We start from the raw sequence: 24,244 nt of genomic DNA on the forward strand, positions 1-24,244 counted from the left end.
AGACAGCAACACCGCCGCCGTTGGCGTTTCTGTCTTTTCGGTAGATGTTATAACCATTTGTTGCTACCACTGTAACATCAAAGGTATTATCTAAGTGAGTTTCAGAAATTAATCAGAATATGAATGGCATCTGTTARAAGTTATTGACTTCATGGACCTTGTTTCTTAGGCTACATATGTTAATATGGGCTATTTTTAGCGCTTTTCTGGGTTGTTTGATTGTTTTTAATGCTTTACTGGGACGCTTATCAGAGGTAGACTTACTCATGTTATTTACATTGGAGCTGATAGTGCAGGGTGAGCTGCATAAAGATATCTTCCTACTAGGGCACATCGCCTCAGTGCTAACAGTGTAACTCTGGTTTATAGGCTCATGATTAAATGCGGAAGACACATTTCAGTTGGACAACTGACTATGTATCCCACTTTCCTTTCCCTATATTAGTAGGAATGCTATGTTTTAACAATAAATTTCCATATTGAAGCCATTCAATTACTTAGAACAATGTGGACCGCAAACTTGGTCAACATATTATGCAAAGATGGGACAGGCCCACATTTTGTTTCTGTAGGCTATTTAACAAACTAGGCTATAAAAGACTAACATTCGAATTGGAGTTGATGACAACACGGTACATAAGACTGTAAATACACAAGTTGAAGCAACTGCATATTTAGCCAAGGAGCACATTCTGATTGGCCAGTGAGGGGTCAAGCCTCCAACTTATTTATTAATCAAAACTCCTACTTTAGCAGTCAATGGCATTTGATTCTTACCCCCTCCTGTCTCCTTTGGGGTTGTGCCAAGTTCAATTCCACATCAGGTGCTTTAAACACAGGTACCCACCTCTCTGTCTCTCCTGCTCTTCAGAGTGAGTGAGAGGAGACGCTGCCTCTGCGTTTAGGATAATGCTCAGCTCAGCACCCCATCACTGCGTGTGTATAATGTGTGAATGCTGGCAGGGGGATTTTCTGCACTCCAACCTTCTGTCATCGTGTGTGTGTGTTAACTAGCAACAGGATATTAACTGTATGAGAAATGGGGATCAATTCTGTTTCAGAACTAGTGTATTTAGGAAATCATCTATAATCCAGATGTCTGGAAAACATCGATGATTTTTCACTTCATGTTTTGGACTTCACTAATCAAATGAATGTATTTCCCCTCTGAACACTGGCATCCTGACATAAGGCATGTCTTTAATGATTAATGGCCTGATCTGGATAATTTGGTGTTTCTTTTCCTGCCCATTATGCCCTGCTGAGTCACACACACACACACTACGGGAGAGTGGCTGTGTGAGGGGGCTGACGGTTAGACGGACAGGGTAATTACCCAGATGCCTGTGCAGTGGGGGGCTGACAGTCTGAAAACAGCCATCTTTAAATTAGAGCACCCGCTGATTAGCCCTACAGTAGTGAGGCTACCTCACACAGCCACTCTCCTTGTGTGTGTGTGTGTGTGTGTGTGTGTGTGTGTGTGTGTGTGTGTGTGTGTGTGTGTGTGTGTGTGTGTGTGTGTGTGTGTGTGTGTGTGTGTGCGCGCGCATTGGTTGCAGCTCTTGTCATCCCAGTAGAAAATAGAAGACATTGATCCCCTTCATCCCCAGTGATAAGTGACTGCTATTAGTCTCAGAATGTGACGCGAGCGCTGTAAAATGGCTGTCATCTTCCATCTCCTACAGTAGTACGACTGATACTCAGCTATTTAACATCGCCTGTTACTCACTAAACACCACTCCCCTCTCCACTCAGATACACCATTTGTCATGTCAGAATGTTAAAAATGCTTAATTGGCTCATATTAAAGTGGATGTATAAGATATTTGTGGTAAGATAGGGAATGAATACAAATGGGAGGGAGGGATAAATATATAAAGAGAGAGGGAGGTAGTGTCAGTGTTGATATGTTAGTGTTTATCGTACGTTTGACCCATATATAGCATTGTACTGCAGTGTGTTGTGCTGCAGAGCTTTGCTTACTGTGTGTGTGTTCTGTTTAGATCAGCTTGCTGTATCCAATCTCTTAAACGCCTCTCTGTTGTCTCTTCTCATGAGGGAGAGGAATGGAGCGAGGGATCAGTGAGTCAGACTTAGTCACTGGGTCTGGGAGGGGCGAGGAGGAGAGAAAGAGGATGAGGGAACGTGTGAGAGAAACGGGAGGGTGAGGAGGGGAGTGAAAGAGACAGAGCGAAGGAGAGCGCGAGTGGCAAAGGGATGGGGCGAGGGATACAGACACGGACTTGTCTTTGTGCTGTTGTCTGAAACACCTCCCAGCTGATCCAAAGCAGAGAATAGAGCACAGCATTGTATTTCTGTCACATAGCTACTCTGTCAAAGAACTGTGGCAGTACAGGCTGCAAACAATGAATGCTGGCTGATTGTGCTTTTGCTCTCTGTATTTCACTACATGGGAATGCCAGAATGTCCTGATTGAGTAGGTGGTATATTTGTTGCTGTACCCACCGATCCTTCTCTTCTCCCCCCTATCTCTTGCTCTCTCTCTAGCACCTCCACATGACGGTCCAGGCCTTGCAGGATGAATTGAGGATCCAGAGAGACCTGAACCAGCTGCTCCAGCAGGACCCTGCCAGCCAGGGTCGCGAACTGGCTCTGAACTCTGAACCAACGGAGGAGAACTACCGGCGACTTCATGGGGACCACGAGCGTCAGGCCAAGGAGCTGTTCCTGCTCAGAAAGACCCTGGAGGAGATGGAGCTGAGGATAGACACCCAGAAACAGACCCTGGGCGCCAGGGACGAGTCCATCAAGAAACTGCTGGAGATGCTGCAGAGCAAAGGTGGGTTACTGGGACACACACGCAGCGACCCATATTAGTCATTTTCCAATGTTAACGCATCTTCTAAATGACCATATTATTGTATTCCAGGGCCGTCGGCTAAGGCCTCAGAGGAAGACCAGGAGAGAACAAGGAGACTGGCTGATGCTGAAATGCACAGACACCATCTAGAGTCCCTACTGGACCAGAGAGACAGAGAGACGGCTGCTCTACGAGAGGTGAGGGACACTGGGAGAGATGAGGAGGAGAGAGGGGAGACGGAGGAAGGTAACACATAGAGGGGCTTTAGTTGGGTCACAATACAAACCATTTGGGATTGAGTGTTGTGTAGTAGACAATGTGTGTGAGGTGTGACAACCTTGTTCTCTTTAGGAGCTGCATCGTCGATATGAGGGAACCCCAGAGTCCACCAAAACCAAGGCTCTACAGACAGTCATCGACATGAAGGTACCCGTGTGTGTGGCTGTATCTGTAAGTGTGTTTATGTCTGTGGCTTAAAACCCCTTATCTCTCCGGTGTGTGTCAGGATGCTAAGATCAACTCTCTGGAGCGAGGTCTGAGGGACATGGAGGAGGAGGTGATGATGCTCAAGTCCAACGGCCTGCTGAGCTGTGAGGAGAGACAGGAGGATATGAAACAGATGGAGGTCTACCGCAGCCACACCAAGTTCATGAAGAACAAGGTTAGATGGTCACTTCCCCTCAGTTCCCATTGGTCTGAATTCAGTTGCCCTTGGTTCTGATAGGTCAGAATTCAGTTCCTTCCAATCAGCTCAATATCAATCTGTTCTATAGTTGTACGTGTTCTCATTATGTTCTCTTCATAGCCATGCACTCCTTCCTCTCCCTCTGCTCATCACCCGCTACTTCTCTACCATTCCTCTTCTCCCCTCTCCTGCTCTTGTTTTCCCTCTTCCTCCACCTCTGTCTTTCTCTCTCTCTCTCAGATGGACCAAGTAAAGCAGGACATGTCCAGGAAGGACACAGAGCTGCTAGGTTTACAGACCAAGCTGGAGACTCTGACCAACCAGTTCTCTGATAGCAAACAGCACATTGAGGTCCTCAAGGAGTCGCTGACCGCTAAAGAACAACGAGCTGCCATCCTACAGACAGAGGTACACACACACACACACACACACGCGCGCACGCACGCACGCACACACACACACAGAGCCAGTAGGCTGAGCGGTTCCCCTCTGCTGGCCAGGTGGATGCGTTGCGTCTGCGTCTGGAGGAGAAGGAGACCACGCTGAACAAGAAGAGTAAACAGATCCAGGAGATGTCTGAGGAGAAGGGCACGCTCAACGGAGAGATCCACGACCTCAAGGACATGCTGGAGGTCAAGGAGCGCAAGGTCAATGTCCTGCAGAAGAAGGTGGAGCTTGACTATATATCACGCTGTATAATGCAATGGGATACAAAGTCATACAACGTCCTGTTTAGTAAGCGTTTTGTGTATGTTTTTTGTCTAGCTCACCTAATTGTGTGTGTGTGCCAGATTGAGAACCTGCAGGAACAGCTGAGAGACAAGGAGAAGCAGATGAGTAGCCTGAAGGAGAGAGTCAAGTCTCTACAGACAGACACCTCTAACACAGACACAGCTCTTAACACACTGGAGGAGTCCCTCGCCGAGAAGGTACACACACACACACTAGAGTCCTACATTGGTCAGCCTGCCACATCAATTCCGATACCTACCTGACATCAGGACAGGTTGTTCTCCCCAAACCGACCCACGCGCTTAGAATTGTTCCCGAGAGCCGGTCRATTACCCGCCAAATTGCATCAATTTATTTAATTGTTTTTATGACTCCAGACAGTAGGCTATTCCTTTTCCCTGCTAGAATGAATTTGTCTGCATGTCTATTCAACAGTTGGATAAAAGAAACCATGCGGCACATTGATAACTCAAATATAACAAAACATGACCTTTGCATTCAATATTGTTTTGATTTTCAAATAGTTTAATTGAAACTTAAATAAATAATTGCCCGAATTTTTTATATAGACTACAAAAATACTTAAACCTTTACCAGCCATATTGGTCAAACGCTAATTATATGGCCAGTGTATGGTGAATGAAAGTCTGAATTTCGAAAGACTCTGCACGTGGACAAATTAAAGTGTTTCAGCCCCAATAACGGACAGTTCCCTGCTCCACACTCTCACTGTGGCTGGGTCTTGCACCGCTCACACAATGGAATTTACACCAATAAAACAAGCTGCTGGGTTTGTACAAATTGTATAAGCATGATTTAAAACATTTCCGACCCGCAATATAATTGTTCTGAACTGCGAGCCAACCCACGGGTTCAAGGAATGCTTTCATTCCACCCGCCAGCAGATTTTTGTTGTTGTTATGGGTCACCCGTGGGGAACCGTCGGTACCCGATGCAGTGCTCAAACACACACACTGTCCAACTCCGGCAGAGACTCATGAGCAGTGCTGTTTCTGTCCGGGGTGTTTGTACTCTCATATGGGCTCTGAAATGACACACGTCTGTAGGAGCGCATCATCGAGCGTCTGAAGGAGCAGAGAGACAGAGACGACAGGGAGAAGACTGAGGAGATCGACAGCAACAAGAAAGAACTGAAGGATCTGAAGGAGAAAGTCAGTCTGCTGCAGGGAGATCTGTCTGACAGAGAGGTACACACACACACCCAAAATGTAGTGACACTGTTGACACTTTAGATTTTTTTCTTCATTATTATTATTTTTTCAAAACGCTATATCAACAAATGTTTCACATTTTGTTTTTTGTTTTTTCATAAATGATTGCTTATGAGTACCTTCGTGTGTGTAAAATATTACAGATTTTTTATTAAAAGATTAAGAATAATTTTTTGTTGTTGGGAAAAACACTATATATCCATTGTTTAGCTGGAACGGAATGTTCATATCCTGTATATTTGACTGTGATACGTGGTTGTCTCACCTAGCTATCTTAAGATGCATGCACTAACTGTAAGTCTCTCTGCATAAGGGCATCTCCTAAATGACTAATGTCAAATGTAAATGTTTTACATAGAGGTCATATTACTGTATAGAATTATTATTTTTTAAATTTAAATATTGATGTCACAAATGTATCAAAAAACAAATGTAATGTAGTTATTTGTTACATTTTACTATGTAAAACCTAGCAGTACTTGTTTCCCTGAGAGTCATTTACACTGAGTGTACAAAACATTTCCATGATATAGACTGACCAGGTGAATCCAGGTGAAAGCTATGATCCCTTATTGATGTCACTTGTTAAATCCACTTCAATCAGTGTAGATGAAGGGGAGGAGACAGGTTAAAGAAGGATTTTAAAACCTTGAGACAACTGAGACATGGATTGTGTGTATCATTCAGAGGGTGAATGGGCAAGACCAAAGATTGAAGTGCCTTTTGAACGGGCATGGTAGTAGGTGCCAGGTGCACCTGTTTTAGTGTGTCAAGAACTGCAACGCTGTGGGGGTTTTCACGCTAAACAGTTTCTCGTATGTATCAAGAATGGTCCACCACACCCAGCCAACTTGACACAACTGTGGAAAGCATTGGAGTCAACATCCCTGTGGAAAGCTTTCGACACCTTGTAGAGTCCATGCCCCGACAAATTGAGGGCAAAAGGCGGGGGTGCAACTCAATATTAGGAAGGTGTTCTTAATGTTTTGTACACTCAGTGTATGTAGCATTTAGCAAAAAAACATGATTATTTGTCTGAAATGAAACCATCAAGTGATAGACATGTATTTGTTTCAAACCTGTCATTGAACAACCCCATGCCATGATTAGATAGTGAAAAAACACACATCCCTTTCATAATTTCTTTAAACAATAAAAGGTAATTTACCAACATTTCTGAAAATGGATATATAGCATTTTGGAATGAAACTCTTTAATTTATTAACCCCCTCTTCCTCTCTCCAGACCAATCTGTTGGACCTAAAGGAGCATGCATCATCCCTGGCCTCCTCGGGGCTGAAGAAGGACTCCAAGCTGAAGAGTATGGAGATCTCTCTGGACCATAAGAAGGAGGAGTGTCTCAAACTGGAGAACCATCTTAAGAGGGTGAGATGTTGCCTCTAGACAATGATCTAAGGCCACTTTTACTTACTTGTCTGATCATAAAAATAAAAAAATGTGTCTGACTGTGTTTTCAGGCCCAGAATGCGACGTTGGAGGCCAAGGCGAACACAGAGCTGTCGGAACGCATCACCTCCCTGGAGCAGGAAGTGACCCGARACAGAGAGGATTCTGGCAAGGCTCAGGCGGAGGTGGACCGGCTGCTGGAGATCCTGAGAGAGATGGAGAATGAGAAGAACGACAAGGACCGCAAGATCAACGAGCTGGAGAAGTATGTGTATCTTTCTCTGACCCAGACTCTACTTGTTTGTGACTAACGCAGCCTCTGTAAACAGCAGTTTATCTATATACATGTGGACCTGGTCTAATGTAGGTGTTTTCCTCTGAAATACCACACGGTCCTCCTCTTCTCCTTCCTTTCATCTTGTCTTCCTGCTCTCTGAATCTGTTTCTCTCTCTCTCTTGCCTTCTTGTCTTTATGCTGGAACTCTCTTGTCTCCTCTCCAGTCAGTCCTCCAGGTTAGTAACATGTTCTCTGCTCTGTCTACTGGCTGGACTTCCTACCTTTCCCCCACCACCCCCACTCTCTTTTAATCTCAATTGCTTTTGCTCTCCCTTCCCTCTCACTTTCACCACTCTCTTCACTTTATCCCACTTCACACCCCCCCTCTCTCTAACACACTCTCCCTCTGTGATGCTTTAGTGTTATGAGTGTAACCTTATGGGAATGTCTGTAACCCAGTCCTCTTGTGTCCCATGGTGCCTTGCAGGCAAACCAAGGACCAGAGTAAGAAGGTTGCATGCCTGAAACATAAGGAGCAGGTGGAGAAGAGTAGGAACGCCCGACTGGTGGACGAAGCTAAAAAGAGAGAGGACAACATCTCAGAGAGCTCTCAACAGGTCAAGGTAAGGCACGTGTGTGTGTATGTTTGTGTGTGTGTATGTTTGTGTGTGTGTATGTTTGTGTGTGTGTATGTTTGTGTGTGTGTGTGTTTGTGTGTGTGTGTGTGTGTGTGTGTGTGTGTGTGTGTGNTGTGTGTGTGTGTGTGTGTGTGTGTGTGTGTGTGTGTGTGTGTGTGTGGGGGGGGTCTATGGATGTGTGACTAATAACACTGGTAAAGAAAGCTCTTCTTGTTGGCACAATTTTCTTTCGACATACAGAACCAGTCAAAAGTTTGGACACACCTACTAATTCAAGGGTTTTTATTTACATTTTTTAATTTTCTACACTGTAGAATAATAGTGAAGACATCAAAACTATGAAATAACACATTTGGAATCATGTAGTAACCAAAAAAGTGTTAAACAAATCAAAATATATTTTATATTTGAGATTCTTTAAAGTAGCAACCCTTTGCCTTGATGACAACTTTGCACACTCTTGGCATTCTCTCAACCAGTTTCATGAGGTAGTCACCTGGAATTCATTTCAATTAACAGCCTTGTTAAAAGTTAATTTGTGGAATTTATTTTCTTCTTAATGCGTTTGAGCCAATCAGTTGTGTTGTGACAAGGTAGGGGTGGTATACAGAAGATAGCCCTATTTGGTAAAGACCAAGTCCATACTATGGCAAGTCAGCTCAAATAAGCAATGAGAAATGACAGTCCATCGTTACTTTAAGACATGGTCAGTCAATCTGGAAAATTTCAAGAATTGTAAAAGTTTCTTCAAGTGCAGTTGCAAAAACATCAAGTGATATGATGAAACTGGATCTCATGAGGTCCGCCACAGGAAAGGAAGACCCAGAGTTACCTCTGCTGCATGACCTCCAGGCTGTGTAAGGGTTATTTGACGAAGAAGGAGAGTGATGTAGTGCTGCATCAGATGACTTGGCCTTGACAATCACCTGACCTTAACCCAATTGAGATAGTTTGGGATGAGTTGGACCGCAGAGTGAAGGAAAAGCAGCCAACAAGTGCTCAGCATATGTGGGAACTCCTTCAAGACTGTTGGAAAAGCATTCCAGGTGATGCTGGTTGAGAGAATGCCAAGAGTGTACAAAGCTGTCATCAAGGCAAAGGGTTGCTACTTTAAAGAATCTCAAATATAAAATATATTTTGATTTGTTTAACACTTTTTTGGTTAGTACATGATTCCAAATGTGTTATTTCATAGTTTTGATGTCTTCACTATTATTCTACAATGTAGAAAATAGTAAAAAATTAAAACCGTTGAATGAGTAGGTGTGTCTAAACTTTTGGTACTGTAAATATCCTTTATGTAAAATATCTTTATCTACCTCAGTCTTCTCTCCCCTCCCATCTAGGACTCTCTGCGGTTGAAGACTGAGCGTATCGAGGAGTTAGAGGAGGCTCTGAGGGAGAGTGTTCAGATTACAGCAGAGAGAGAGATGGTGCTGGCACAGGAGGAAGCTGCCAGGAACCACCAGGAGAAACAGGTACACACACACTTAACACAAGTGTACACACACATGCACAAACACCTGGAGGAGGTGTTGGAGATGAAGTAAGACGCACACGCGCAACACAAGGGTACACACGCAAAACACACGCACACATGTGCAACACAAATACACACGTATGTACAAAGCTACACAGACACACATAGCTTCTATATCCTTTCTCCTCTCATCCCATCTACTGGCCACATTTCACTCTGTCCCTCCCTTCCTACCTGCTGTCCCTCCCTTCCTACCTGCTGTCCCTCCCTTCCTACCTGCTGTCCCTCCCTTCCTACCTGCTGTCCCTCCCTTCCTACCTGCTGTRCCTCCCTTCCTACCTGCTGTCCCTCCCTTCCTACCTGCTGTCCCTCCCTTCCTACCTGCTGTCCCTCCTTTCCTCAGCTTTCTTGTCTCTCATTTTCTCCTGTTTTCTCTGTTACTTACTGCCTCTCAGAAGCACTCACACAAACCAATGCATGAGTCCAACCACGTCCACTTTAAGTGGTCTAAGGTATGACGTAATGATCCTCCTCTGTTGTATTTCACCCTTTTGGATCAGTAGCTCTTTAGACCATGTTATCATGTACCATTTACCTACTATTCACTTCGAAATTACATGGTGTAAACTAAACCAGAACCATCTGATACTTGTTTCTCGTGACGCCAATCTGTAACTTGTTGGTAACCAATGATACCAACATTGCACCCCAGAGAAAGTCAATAGTTATTATTTAGCAATGTTGGGTTGTACTATTAACCATGTGACTTCTAAGTAAATGCCAGTTAAATGAAAGTACTACAGTGAAGTAGTACCTTTATTGCTGTTTAGATCTGTCATTGGAGCCCCTTGTTGTACGTTCAACACCTCAGTGGGGTTGGATCCAGAAACAACCCCTAGCCCTGTTCACCATATTGCTGGTCTATTACCCATCAATCCGTTCAGATTTACACTAGTACCTAGGTGCTATAGGGTGTAAGAGCTAGTGCCAAGGGGATAGGGTGTAAGAGCTAGTGCCAAGGGGATAAGGGTGTAAGAGCTAGTGCCAAGGGGATAGGGTGTAAGAGCTAGTGCCAAGGGGATAGGGTGTAAGAGCTAGTGCCAAGGGGATAGGGTGTAAGAGCTAGTGCCAAGGGGATAGGGTGTAAGTCAGGAATCATCAACTAGAGCAGCCGCGGGACCATTTTGTTTCTTGCGCGGATGTTCGGGGGGGCCGGAATCTAATTACAAATCATTTGTAGACTGCAAATTCACCACAAGAAGCCCAAACCGATGTAATGTTTGACTAAAACATAATCATTTCAGTCCTTGCTTATAGTTGTATATGATCATGTGTCTCTCTATTTTCCGTGGGAATACTTGGGAACAGATTTACAAAATTATATAACTTGGAGCTGATTTCCTGACTTTTTTCCAGTCTTTTATGTCCAACAATGAACATTAGAAAACGTATGGGTGGCAAATATTTGGCCTGCAGTCTGCCAGATGGGGAACCCTGGTGTAAGGGCTAGTGCCAAGGGGATAGGGTGTAGGGGCTAGGGGTTCTTTGATTGACGGCTCATCAAAATGGGGCTGTACTTGAGGAAGGTTATGTCTTTGAATGATAAACATAATCTAATACATTTTCACTCTCTCTGCTTGTCTTTGTATTGTCTTATTTTTATTATGTGTGCGTGTGTACAGATTGAGGAGCTGCTGGGGGCCATGGAGAAGGTGAAACAGGAGCTGGAGTCCATGAGGGCCAAGCTGTCGTCTACCCAGCAGTCCCTGTGTGAGAAGGAGGCCCATCTGACCACGCTGAGGGCTGAACGCAGGAAACACCTGGAGGAGGTGCTGGAAATGAAGTAAGACACGCACGAAGACACACCCATCATACACACGCACGTACACACACACACACACACACACACACTGTATATACACCCATTCCCTCCACTTTCACACTTTGCAACATGTCTGCTGACTTGGTAGTCAGGTAATGCTGTAATACAGTCAGGTAATAGGATATCCTGTAAATGACTCATTCTAAAATGCCACCCTGTAATACCACCTTGGTGCAGACAGGAGGCGCTGCTGGCAGCCATCAGTGAGAAGGATGCCAACATTGCCCTGCTGGAGCTGTCCTCGTCCAAGAAGAAGAAGACGCAGGACGAGGTGGCTCTGCTAAAGAGAGAGAAGGACCGTCTGGTACAACAGCTCAAACAGCAGGTAGGGAACAATCCCTTGTCATGTTACCTAGGTCCAGCCACATAGGCCTCTGTAAAGTCACTTCCTCTACTCATCTCCTTCACCTGAAATGGGGGGAGACTAAACAGACCTCAGATTGTTTATAGGTTTTAACTTTGCAGCAAGTGTCAAAATCAAACAGTAGGCAGCCATAAACTTCTCTCGGCACAGCTGTCTGCTCAATGCACCATGATTAGGGTGGCAGGTAGCGTGGCGGTTAAGAGCGTTGGGCCAGTAACCGAAAGTTCGCTGGTTCAAATCCCCAAGAAGACTAGGTGAGAAATCTGTCTGTGCCCTTGAGCAAAGTATTTAACCCTAATTGCACCTGTAAGTCGCTTTGGATAAGAGCATCTGCTAAATGACTAAAATGTAATGTAAATGAGTATGCTGGTCAAAAAATCCCTTTAGTCTCCCCCTGAAATCTTGTCCTCTCTCTCTCTCTCTCTCTCTCTCTCTCTCTCTCTCTCTCTCTCTCTCTCTCTCTCTCTCTCTCTCTCTCTCTCTCTCTCTTTCTCTCTTTCTTTCTTTCTTTCTTTCTTTCTTTCTTTCAGACTCAGAACCGTATGAAGCTAATGGCAGACAACTATGAGGACGACCACCTGAAGACCGCCCCCGACCAGACCAATCACAAACCTTCTCCAGATCAGGTGGGTACACAGTCAACCAAACAGAATCATATTTTTTGCAGTCGAAGGCTGTCTAGATGCTATTATTGTGTGAACACATGTGTAGCTTAACCAGAATAGACCATCTTTCTCCAGTATATAAAGTTATCACGGCCGGCCAGCTCATTAGGCAGGATTACACCTGCATGCTTGCTGTTTGGGGTTTTATACTGGGTTTCTGTACAGCACTTTGTGACATCAGCTGATTACAGAAGGGCTTTATAAATACATTTGATTGAAATTGGATTAGGCAGCCACCTATGGCGGCATCGTCTGACCTAGACACACCTCCAACAACAAATAAAACCTCACATAATTCTGCCCAAATACAATGACAATTTCTCTCAACCAGTGGCAAATGGGCTTTTTAGGTGATCGCTGATGCCGCCCTGTGATAAGCAGTGCCCCTTTGTCAAAGGCAGGGGCGCAAAATATTTWGRTTGTCCATTCCCAGCGTGCCTCTCCAGGGTGCTGTTGGAGAGARMCATRGCTGCGGCGCTYCACCAACGTTCCGTCAAAAAKAMWATCTAACATAAATCATGTAGCAGATATAGGGTAGGGTTTCCCTAACTCGGTTCTGCACCCCCCCGGGTAAACTTTTTGTTATCGGCCCCAGGACCGTGTTTGGGAAACTCTGATATAGGATATGGTAGAAAGAGTATGTGGCCTTTTCTGTAGCTTGCAGGCTGGAGATAAAATATATGACAATATAATGAGATGGACACTTTTTACATCATGCAAGTTTCTCTGGTCAATTTGCCTAACTAACTTAAATGGCGCCCAATCAAATAAAAAATGTGCTGTCATTTTAACAAACAACATATCCTAAAAATAGGACAGGTCAGACAATATGGAATGGACAATCACAACTGTTGTCCAGGAGTTTCACCCCTTTGATCAGTGGTTTAAAGTTTGTATCCGTCAATTTTTGACAAGCTGTTCATAGTGAAAAAGAAAATACTTCTGCTTTTCCCGCTGTGTAAACACATTGCAAATAGGCTCACGATAACTCCTGATAAAGTTGGTTAGCTGATATTCAGAGCTTAAATAGCCAAATTGATTATTCACAGGAATCAGGACTAATAAAGCCAATACAACAGCCGGCTTTACAAATGGTGGTCCTACCACATGAATGGGCATTCATAACATGCAGACATGGTAGGCTACACCTCAGTAAGCACGGACTGACGCAGATGCTTTGTGGACATCTTTTTTTGGCGCGGTTCAGACCGGCCTTGATTTCAACGTCCACAGACATTGATTTTTGGTCAGTTTTCTGTCTCGCACTCCTATTTTTCTCTGTCACTCTCTCTGTCACTCTCTCTGTCACTCTCTCTGTCACTCTCTCTGTCACTCTCTCTGTCCACTACCTCTCCTGTCTCTCTCTCTCCGTCTCTCTCGTCTCTCTCTCGGTCGTGTCTCTCTCTTCTCGTCGTCATGTCTCGCTCTCGCATCTCCGCTCGCGTCTCAGGCTCTGGCGCGGCGGGCTATGCTCGCTCTCTCTCACACACTAACACTAACCAAGTGTTCTTTTCTAATGCTGCAATTGGCTAAACCATCTGTCCAATAGGATGATGAGGAGGGTATTTGGGCATAGCCAACCCTGCGCCCCCCTCCCCTCTCTCTCTCAGCCATTTTGTTCAGAAGGGTGAGAGCACAAATGAATGTCCGAGTCATCTGTCCATTTTCACCACCTTCCTGGCATGTATGCCCGTCTCTCACTCCATCGTCAGTGTGTCCCGTTTTGCGCCTCCATTTTGTTTTGTCGTCCGTTTCTCCTCTCACCATTTTATGTTGGTGCAGTGAGTTGGTCCGTGCAGTGTTTGGTACATGTCATCTGTTCTCATATTTGTATTTTCTTACGGGAATGATATCTCTGTTGTTACTGTGTTACCTTGGATGGTGTTTCAGTGTTTGTCTGCCCACCATGTACTGTAGCTTGGACACTGTTTGTGAACAACTGAGTCAATCAAATAGGCAGACATACACACACACAAGACACACTTCTGTCCCACATACCAGACTCCACAATCGTTTCTCCTTGTGATCTAATGCATGTGAGATGCAGCCTTTTCCCTCCTCCTTCTGCATGCTCCATGATTCTGGTTTAGTCTCTGAAAACACACAGGGACCTAATGTCATTTTTCTTATCTCTCTCTTATCCAACTGGCTCTTCCCTTTCCTCTCCCCCCTTGCATCTCTCCCCTCCAGATGATCCCCCCTCTCCTGTCCCTGAGTGAGAATCGCAATAAGCTTAAGCTCTACATTGCCCACCTGACTGACCTCTGCCACGACCGAGACCCCAGCATCCTCAGCGTCCTGACCCCACCGACCCACTATCACCACGCCAACCCACCAGCCTGGGAGGAGGAGCTACACAAGATGACTTTGGAGCAGGTAACAGAGGAGTCCCTCCCTCTGGGGTTTTCTCTCTCTTGTTCCCCGTCTCTTTCTCACCCTCTATCTTTCTTTCGGTGCTCTGTCATATCTTCCTCTTAACAGGAATGAGTGAAGTTTTTATCGCCTCAAGGGAGATGGTGGGGGAGGAGAAGTATGCTAACTCATTATCTCTCCCTCTGTCCCTTTTTCTCCCCCCTCCCTTCCTCCTTAGTTGGAAATGGAGTTGGAGTTGTGTGAGAAGGAGAGTGGGGAGCTGCAGGAGTATGCCAACTCGGTGCTGCAGCAGATCGCTGACTACTGCCCTGACATCCTGGAGCAGGTGGTCAATGCGCTGGAGGAGTCCTGCTGAATTCTCACCTTTACAGACCACCCCCTGATGACCCCAGGACCCTGCATGAGCTTCAGACAACCTTCCTCCCATCTATCCACACATGATCTTGGCGGAGGGAGGACTGCGCGATCATACTACACCCCCACATGCTCAATTCTCATTCCTGGGGAGATTCACCAGCCTGAGGAGATGATGATGATGATGATGATGATTAACTGATGAAGAACAGTCACACAGTGGGCTAATGGTGGAAGGATGTAGATGCATGCTGGTCATGGGTTGTGTTCAGTAGTGCACATCGCACAAAAACGTTTTGAAAGAGAAAACAAAGTTAAGGTAGCACCTCCCTGTTTCATTTCTTTCAAAGTTTTCGCAGTTTTCGTCCCTACTGACACAACCGTAGTTGTCTCTTTGTATCTAAACCGGTGTTTTTTCTGAATGGTGGGGAGTCGTGGCATGGAAATGTTTAGAAACCAGTGACCATTTAAACAAAAACATTTAGCATATATTACGTGTTATTTCCTATGTTTGACATTAACAATCTCCTATGTGAGTTTCTGGACAACAAAACGTTTCCCATTTTCCCTCAACCACCCAATTAGATCCATAGAGAGAGAGAAACACTAGCTGGGTTTTAGGGCTTGTGGGGCTTTATCTCTGGCTGACTTACTGCATGTTCTGGGAACGGATCTTAAGATATAAGAGGGAGGAATCCTAACTCAATATCCTAACTTGAACTTCCACACACATCTCCCATTGACATCAGTGTCTGATTTACGTCAAATAAGGATTTGGACCAGAGGGAGAAGGGGAGAGAGAGAGAGAAACAGAGAGGAGAGGGGGGTAGTGGTTTGTTTTAGATGGTTTTGCACACAGCACCCTCTTCAATATGAGGTATGCAACATTAGTTTATTTTAGCCACGTACATTTCTAGTAGTGCATCACAGGAGGTTGGTGGCACCTTAATGGGGGAGGACGGGCTCGTGGTAATGGCTGTAGGGGAATGGTATCAAATATATCAAACACATGGAAACCAAATCCATTCCATTTACTCCATTCCAGGCCTTATTATGAGCCGTACTCCCCTCAGCACCCTCCACTGTAGTGCACTATATGGAATATGGTGTCATTTGGGACGGTACGATAGAGTGGCCTTTGAGTGTGCAAAGGGATCAGTACTGGACGTACACGAGGGACCTTTTTATTCCTCAGTTCTATTGGTGCTACAGCTTGACATAAGACATGAAGAGATCTACTCCACCAGTCATAGGATCTCATCCAAAGTTTCTATAGATATGACTTTATAAAACATTARCATTGTTTAATTTTTGATTGAATTATGTTCCCTGAGATTGATGTTGCCCCTTTTGTGCATTTTTCCAAAGCTTCAGGGCGTGTGGTTCTTGTAATGAAATTATAGTGAATCCTACTTAAAAGGATATGAAAGTCCCTTCCCAGTGGGTTTGAACCTTTTTTAAATCAATTTGTAAATGACTCATTAAATACGTAGTGACTAGGGTTGAATATTTTCCCGGTTTTTTAGAAATGTTCCATCCCGAAAATAAATCACTTTTCTCCTGGGTAACCTGGTGTTTCCCACCAAAACCGGAAGTTTCATTCAAAAGAATTATAAAGCATATATGTTTGGATTTGATTATAGCTTTGATCAGCATGAAAATTCTAACCTGAATCTACCTGAGCCTGATGAGCCATATATTTTTAAAACATTTATGAGCCCTACATTAACAACATTTAATGAGCCTAAGCCCAAAAATGCCCAAATGATTATGCCATTATCCAATACATGTATGATAAAGCCTACTGCACATTATCCGTGACAGAAAAACATAGAAGCTCCTAGATGTAGCCAGCTATAACCTATGCTCTCTTGGGTAAATAAATTAAACTAGCTCCAATAGGCTAATCTTTTTGAGTGTGAACTGTATTGTATTATATGGACTGGAATTAGGCACATCGTTGAAACCATGATGAAGCAGAAGAGAACATGCAATTCTGGTGCAGCACATGCGGCCTACAAAGTTAAAAGTATTGGCTAGCGAATTTGATTTTAATTTTGAAATATAATTGGGCCTATTTGTATAATTAATATGCTGACATATTTCTATACCTACCTTTTATATACCCTGAATGTTATCCTCTTTCTCTCATTCCATCCGCCCTTTCAACAATTAAATGAAATACGTTTCGTTGTCCTTATCTTCATCATTCTAATGACATCCTTGAATAATATAGGACTAGACTTAGATGCAGACTGCTTTCACTTCTCTTCATGAAGATTGAATGGTTATGGGTCTGAATAAATAACTGCCATCGCGAGTTCGCTCATCTTTCAAATTACCCATGAGTTCTATTGGCTTCTGTGTATAACATTCAGCTAAAAAGAGCTTGCATCCCTCTTCGAATAGTCTATTGGTATAAAAAATGCTCAAAACATTATGTCCAGCAAGCTATTGTGGTCTAGATTTTCCTGCATGGGACTCCAAGAGCTAAGGAGCGTTTTTTTAAGGAGGCCAGAGGAGCGCAGGTGCTTGCGTATTGGATAAGAGACAGAGGTTATAAGTTAGAAGCTTATTGTGCATAACCCATAATTAATTAGCTAAATATAAGGCTTATACGGCATTGAACGTATTACCCGTAGAAGGTAGGCTAGAACATCTCTATATATAGGGCTATATATCAATCTAGAACAGGATTATCTATTTTGGATGGAGTTGATGGAGAGCGACAGAGAAAAAACAAGACCCACGAAAGCCAGGAGGAGATGGGTAAATTAGATACGCATTAGATCTTTATATTACTGTAACATAGGCTATGCTGCAGCAAATGTAGTCCCACCTGTCACAAGAACAAAAAGTTGAGATGATAGGTCTACATGCATTATGAACTGTACTCCATACTGAGATGGGCTGTCTGTCCCCACCCTGAGCGTTGATTCATGCAGAGGCCATAGAGAAGCCAGATTTAGATATCGCATATAATATAACAGTTCCATTTCACACCATGCTGTTCATATAAATAATTTATTATAATTTACCGGTTTCTCGCAGTTATTTATCCCAGGGAAAAGCGAGTGATTTTGAGAGAGAAATCCCGGTAACCGGGTTCCCGCCGTTCAACCCTAGTAGTGACTACATAAATGTAACCCAGTGGAAGATGTTGTGAATTCTGTAAAAAACAAAGTGAGAAGCTAAAAGCAGTGCAGTTAGTTGTCTATTGTGTGTGTGTGTGTCTCAATTTGTCTGAAGACAAAAGATATGACCGTACTGCCATAAATTGCGGAAAGTCATGTTCTATAAATATATATACATATAAAGTATGATGTTGACCATATGGATATATATGCATTGAATGTTTGCACAGAATCGTGAGGAGCAAGACTCTCTGAACAAAATGGCGGACCGTTCTAGTGTCTTCAGCTAAAACTGGAGAAATATTTGTAAAAAAAAAAAAAAAAAAACTTTTATAAATGTCAAATTATGTGTAAACTTCAAACGTTTTCAAACTGTGACTGTGTTGAGGGAGAGTACTTTTTATTTTCTTTCATTTATTTATATTTCTTGAATTTTTTATGCATACTTTTTCCACATGATGTAAACGTATTACCCTGAGGTTCCAGTGTTTAGTTATTTCATATATCCGAGATGTTTGTGGGAATGACGCCCCCTAGACTGTGTTCCTCTGTTCTCCACTTGTCTCACACTAGTCTGACTGTTTAGGACAGAACGGTCTCCAACCATGGTTCTCCTGATACTTATTCAGTGGCCTGATTCAGAGCACGCTGCCAGTTTCTGGCATTTAGAACTGCTCTGTACAGTACATTTCTATTTCAATCTGTCCATGGTTGAACAATGATAAGCTACAAATCAGCTTGGTCTCCAGGACCAGAGTTGGAGACTAGGCTACTGTTTAGGTTCTATTATCTTGCCCCTTGTCCATAAGCCAGGATGTGATTCCAAAGTACTCTCTATGGCCATCTCCCTTTCCAGAAGTTATTACTGACCTGACAAAATCGTAGAGGTAAAAGCAAAGGGTTTCACTGGTCAGCTTTCACCTATCCAGGTCATGAGAACAGTTTTATTTCAGGAAGGAGGAAAAAAATGTGTCTTTCAAAAAAGTTGCAACAGGGCCCTAGCCTGTGTATCCCTGCCCTTGCCTTAATGTCTGTGGACTCACCAGTCTGTGATAACTTTGTTTTAAACTCTTCATTCAGGAACACAGTGCTGTTAAAGGGGCTACTTCTAAAGTCATGGTTCTAATTTTATTTTTTTACTTTCATTTGCATTTGTTAAAGAAATGTACTGCCTTCCGTCTGTGTTAATGATGAAAAAAGTTATCTATGAAAAATTTAAGCAGAACAGACACGTTTGAGTATTTGCATTTTGTATGTATGTAAATAAACATATCCTATCAGTCTTTCACGCTCTGTGGGGATTTTTGTTTACAGGACTACCATTGTGCATATTTATCAGCATAATTAAGTAACATAAAACAAAATGATTTGTCACACACCGGATAAAAGGCACAGTGATGCTGAAATGTTTTTTTTTACCCAATAAATTACTGGGAGGTTATACATATGAAGTGTGCGACTCTCTTTGTAACACACCGGATAGGTGCAGTGAAATGTGTTGTTTTACAGGGTCAGTTATAATAGTACAGCACACCTGGAGCAAATTAGGGTTAGGTGCCTTGCCTGACCCTAATTTGCCCAATCTTGTCGGCTCGGGTAATCGAACCAGTGATCTTTAATTTACTGGTCCAACACTCTAACCGCTAGGCTACATGCCACTCTAATAGCATATCTTGGAATACCTTAATACATGTCTGTCATTTTATACCTAATAGCTGTCTCAGTTGCCAAGAATGGGTTTCATGCCCTCATATTTGATTTGACTGTGTCCCGCTGTGGATTCGCTAGGGAGATGAGGTCAAATGTGATTGGCAACCCTTCGCCTCAACTCGACTTCTGAATGTGTGTAAAGAGTGACAGAAACTCATCCATGGTAGGTGCTAATCCACTATTTCACTTAATCTATCCAGTTCAGACCTGAAAACACCAGGGAGATAGAAAGAAAAGGACAGATTTTATGTCAATCTGGTTGTGCAACCCCCAAATGGTTGTTTCTAGACCAGCATAATTTATATTAGAGGAAGATAATGGAATGGCCCCTAATGTTCTGAACACCCTGCACCTTCTGCCATATTTAGTACCTGCTTTTTCATAGTAAGGCCCTCCTATAAACCTCAAATYGGCGACAGAACTCAAAATAAACCATTTCCCCAAAAAAACATTCAGCATTTTTATTAATAAATATCACTGTTGTATATAAAACCATTTTAAATTACCCTTTTTAAGAAACACACCAATGATCTTTCCTTGAAGGCTTTACAGGAGAAAATATGATGTAGGTTATTGATATGTTGCATACAGACTTCAAATACATGCTCTTGATAACCAAGGGCAAGATAAAGTCTATTTTTACACTCTCCATTCTAAAGTCCCCAGGGGGGAGAAGGCAGATAGTTTACCCCTGTCATATCCACACTGTTCATGTTTACCAGAAGGAATTAGGAAAGGCAGATTACAATGTTAGATACAGTACAACTCCTCAGGCATGGAAACTACCAATTCAAAAAGGTGTACTTCAAAAACAAACAATTCACTTCAATTTGAAGTACAATGTTCTGGCTTACAGCCATTCATTATAAAAACTATATTTATTAACATAAGAAAAATACTTCTTAGTCAAAACTTCAATCCAAGGCATTAAGAAGGCCTTAATGTGCAGTGTTAAGATGGACTGTGTTAGAACATAGTTGTTTTGCATGAGTTGTCTATCATCAATACTGGTAAACAGTTAAAGGGAAAGTTGAAAAATGTGGCATATATCCCATATTTTTTTTGTTTGCATGGAAAGACAGTGGGGTTGTGTCCCAGGCACTCCAGTTTCTTCAATGAATGAGGTAGCTAGTAAAAACCTTATAAATGTGATACAATGACAGGATAGTTAACATGGAAATAAGGGGTGGAATAATGCTATGACAGTGAATGTTTAAAAAGGGTTGATCCCTTCTACTAAAATTAAGGTCACAGTATTATAGTTATTAAAAGGTAATGTAATAGTCTACAAGCTGTTCCGCTCAAGTATTCTATGAAAAATAATACACCTTCCACGGTGAAAACCACAACTTCTTCCTCCCAGCTTGGCTTTCACCTCACTTTCTCACTCTCCGTCATCTGCCAGAGTCCCAGGTTTAACACTTTAAGGCACGGGAGCTGCGTTATCCTCTCCAGACCCCGCTTGGTGATTTTGGTACACCCGTACAGGTCGATACCGGTGAGCTGCGTCAGGTGGTCGGCGATCAGCTCCAGCCCCTTGTCAGTGATGCGTACGCACTGCCCGATGTTCAGGGTCTTGAGCTCGTGCATCTGGCGCACCATCCGGTTGATCCCGTCGTCACTGATGTGGCAGGAGCACAGGGACAGAGACTTGAGCTGGTACAGCCCCTGGGCGATGTAGGCCAGGCTCTGGTCACCTATCTTGTCGCAGAAGGACACGTCGAGGCCGGAAAGCTGTAGAGACCCCATTGCCAGGTGCATGATGCCCGTGTCACTTATGTTGTCACACGACCGCAGGTTGAGGCTCCACAGGTGAGTCATATTCGACAGGTGGATCATACCGGCGTCTGATATTCCTCCGCAAAAGCTGAGGTTGAGCACCTTGAGATTGGCCAGTCCCTTGGAGACGTGTTTGAGGGACAGGTCCGTCAGCTTTTGGCAGTCCTGCAGGGTCAGCTGCTCCAGAGAGAGGCAGCCTTCGGCAGCGCTTCGGGTCATCCCAGCCAGGTGACCGATGCCCACGTCCGACACATGCCTGCAGCTCCGCAAATTAAGGCTCTTGAGTTTGTGCAAGCCCCAGGCAATGAGCAAAAGGCCTGTGTTGGTGATGTTACTGAGGCCACCGAGTTCCAGGACCTCCAGATTTTTCAGGTACTGGGCAATCCTGCCCAGGCTTGAGTCTGTGATTGGTTTGCAGAGGCTGAGGTTGAGGATCTGCAAGGATGGGATGTCCTGAACAAAAGCATGTCCGAGCCCGTTGTCCGTGAGGTTAAAACAGCCGCATAGGTTAAGGCTTTCAATGTTTGGCATCCCCTGGATTACGTAGCTCAGGCTGCGCCGCAGGCTGAGGATCTGGACCTTCTTGATGCCCCGGGTATGGAGGCTGGGGAACAGGGACGGATTGGCCCTACGCAGATGAAGCTTCGCTTCCACCCCCCTCCACACAGACTTGTGGTACGAAGCGTCCCTCCAGGCCGCACACACTTGGGCCACCCTACCTTTGTCCCTTACGTCCAAGTAACTGAAAATCATAGCTAAAATCTCCGGGAAGAGGCCAGATATGTGTGTCTCCATTTCAAACATGTTTGGAAGGGGAGAGGTTAGCCAAAACTAACCAGGTATACGATTATTCGAGTAGGCTAGCTAACGTTATCTGTTTGCGAAGTTAGCTAATGTAACTCAGAAAAATAACATGTTCAAAGTCCAGGCATCCCAAGCCATCTTTACATAATACACATCTGAAATTCCAACACGAAGTTTTCAGGTTGTGTTATATTATTCCAAATCAACTGAGATAGTTAGCTAACTACTTCCCATGAAAACGTAGACAACTAGCTGACGTTAGCTTGCCTGGCTAGTAGCCTAGGCTAGCTAGCGAACCATAAGGCGGAAAACAGAGACCGTCAGGCGACTCTACCCATGTTCAAATCAGATGACGGTTGTCGTTCTTCAAATGGATCCAGTCGGTCGTTCATTTTCAAAATAAAAACTGAAAATTTATCTCTGAAACCCGCAGTATTCTTTTCTTCTGTGTAATGGGTAAAAAGGCACAGTTTATATTAGCATTTCAGTTCTGTTGATGGATTCATGGCGCTTCTTCCCGTGGCTGCACTGTGCTGCCTTTGTCTGGCCAACCATTTCAAACTGACGACGTAGGAACAGCAGTGCTTTGGGGGGGGGGGGGGGGTACAAAAACAATCCACAGAAACAATTGACATTAATATGAGAAGACGTAATAAATGTAATTGGCCGGATTTAATAACATAAATATTAAAAAGTTTGATATTTTATACATAATCACTTTTCTCAGAAATTATTTTAAAGATAATAACCTTTTTTAGGACCACCACATTTTTTTATTCTTGGTTTCGCCCAATTCGCTACAAGTTAGCGGTCCTCTGGAAGCGACTATAAATCAATGAAATCCTTTTTTGTATCCATTGTGAATGATAATATTTTCTCACAGTATTTAAAAAAGGCCTCGGTGTGAAATAGTATAATGTAACGCTCTGAGGATCCCATATAGCCTGTGGAAATTTCATAAAACACCTGAAAAATTTCCCCACAGATAGAAAGGGTAACTCAGACATGTCACGTGGGCTATTAAACGTTTAGAACGTTTTCTCACCATCAAATATGGTAGTGAGAGGAAGTTCAGTCGCGGGTAGTGGGAAAAGATGGAACTAGGTGAAACTTGGCCGATCTTCTGCACATTGTCTCATCGATGAAACATCTGATCTCAATACATTTTTCTCTTCCCAAAACTACAAATCTGTTACGAACACAGTGCCCTAAGTTTTCTAGACTTGACGCTATGCCAAAGATTTTTTTAGCAGTACAAGGTCGAATTGAGTTTGTGCGCACGCGCACTTCGCAGAGGAGGGGTTCCCTAACGGAAATATGCAAATACTTGCTACAACGCGCCAATAAACCCGTGCTTGGTTTTGAACCTCCTTGCTTGTTCTGTTCACGATGCTTCATTTGCTCCCATGTAAACGACAGAGATTAACTATCTTGGGTTAGTTATACATTTATTTGATTTCCCTTTTCAAAAACAGCTGTGTCTGTCCAGAGATCACTGGCGCGGGGAACTTTGAGGGCCCGGAACAGGCACATCAATATCCCGTTATTTTTCGGGATACAAAAGTATTCTGTTTTTGAGATAAGCCCAAACACCTTGTATCCAGGTTATGTTAAACCAGGACAAAATGCCTGGGGTATGCTGATTTTAACGGGATGCTGTGGCATATAAACATTTTATCCCGCGTACTGTTGTTATTCGCGGTCTGCGCAGGCTCAGTTGCGCATATCCTGGGTGTTGTGTTATGATGTTTTCATCTGATTGTCAAACAAATCACTTAAAAAAGTAGTTTACCTGCGCAGTTCGATCCACCATAATATACCATACTCGCTACTTTCAACCCTAATTTACACACGTTCTTGCTTATAATTTCCGACATTTGGTAGGCCATATTACAATTTTGGACATT

General features: G+C 43.6%; 2 protein-coding genes across 4 annotated transcripts in view; one reads left to right on the forward strand and one right to left on the reverse strand.

Moving 5' to 3' along the window:
- The window catches only part of LOC111953048 (ELKS/Rab6-interacting/CAST family member 1-like), a 29,959-nt gene extending 10,632 nt beyond the window's left edge, over window positions 1–19,327 (forward strand). For 2 of the 3 annotated variants that reach the window (XM_023972135.2, XM_070435239.1), the window contains exons 4-20: window positions 2,509–2,800; window positions 2,891–3,018; window positions 3,173–3,247; window positions 3,327–3,482; window positions 3,747–3,914; window positions 4,007–4,174; window positions 4,298–4,435; window positions 5,306–5,446; window positions 6,716–6,856; window positions 6,949–7,142; window positions 7,642–7,777; window positions 9,139–9,270; window positions 10,955–11,115; window positions 11,332–11,479; window positions 12,049–12,144; window positions 14,374–14,559; window positions 14,774–19,327. In XM_023972135.2, coding sequence (XP_023827903.1) covers window positions 2,509–2,800; window positions 2,891–3,018; window positions 3,173–3,247; window positions 3,327–3,482; window positions 3,747–3,914; window positions 4,007–4,174; window positions 4,298–4,435; window positions 5,306–5,446; window positions 6,716–6,856; window positions 6,949–7,142; window positions 7,642–7,777; window positions 9,139–9,270; window positions 10,955–11,115; window positions 11,332–11,479; window positions 12,049–12,144; window positions 14,374–14,559; window positions 14,774–14,911 — 2,598 coding nt within the window. In that variant the 3' untranslated portion in view covers window positions 14,912–19,327. Of the gene's footprint in view, window positions 1–2,508; window positions 2,801–2,890; window positions 3,019–3,172; window positions 3,248–3,326; window positions 3,483–3,746; window positions 3,915–4,006; window positions 4,175–4,297; window positions 4,436–5,305; window positions 5,447–6,715; window positions 6,857–6,948; window positions 7,143–7,641; window positions 7,778–9,138; window positions 9,271–10,954; window positions 11,116–11,331; window positions 11,480–12,048; window positions 12,145–13,732; window positions 13,811–14,373; window positions 14,560–14,773 lie in introns of those variants that run through there. The other variant, XR_002875805.1, reaches the window with a different exon arrangement.
- An 874-nt stretch (window positions 19,328–20,201) lies between these two features.
- On the reverse strand, window positions 20,202–22,905 carry LOC111953051 (F-box/LRR-repeat protein 14). The gene has a single exon (XM_023972137.2). It carries the CDS (start codon window positions 22,335–22,337, stop codon window positions 21,126–21,128), a length of 1,212 nt encoding a protein of 403 aa, XP_023827905.1. The 5' UTR covers window positions 22,338–22,905; the 3' UTR covers window positions 20,202–21,125.
- Between the last annotated feature and the right edge of the window lie 1,339 nt (window positions 22,906–24,244).

This window comes from Salvelinus sp. IW2-2015, linkage group LG26 (genome assembly GCF_002910315.2).
Source record: "Salvelinus sp. IW2-2015 linkage group LG26, ASM291031v2, whole genome shotgun sequence".
Taxonomy (NCBI): domain Eukaryota; kingdom Metazoa; phylum Chordata; class Actinopteri; order Salmoniformes; family Salmonidae; genus Salvelinus; species Salvelinus sp. IW2-2015.

What these genes read in the sequence shown, in the direction of transcription:
- LOC111953051 (XM_023972137.2), bottom strand. Translation starts at nt 22,337, where the DNA reads ATGTTTGAAATGGAGACACACATATCTGGCCTCTTCCCGGAGATTTTA.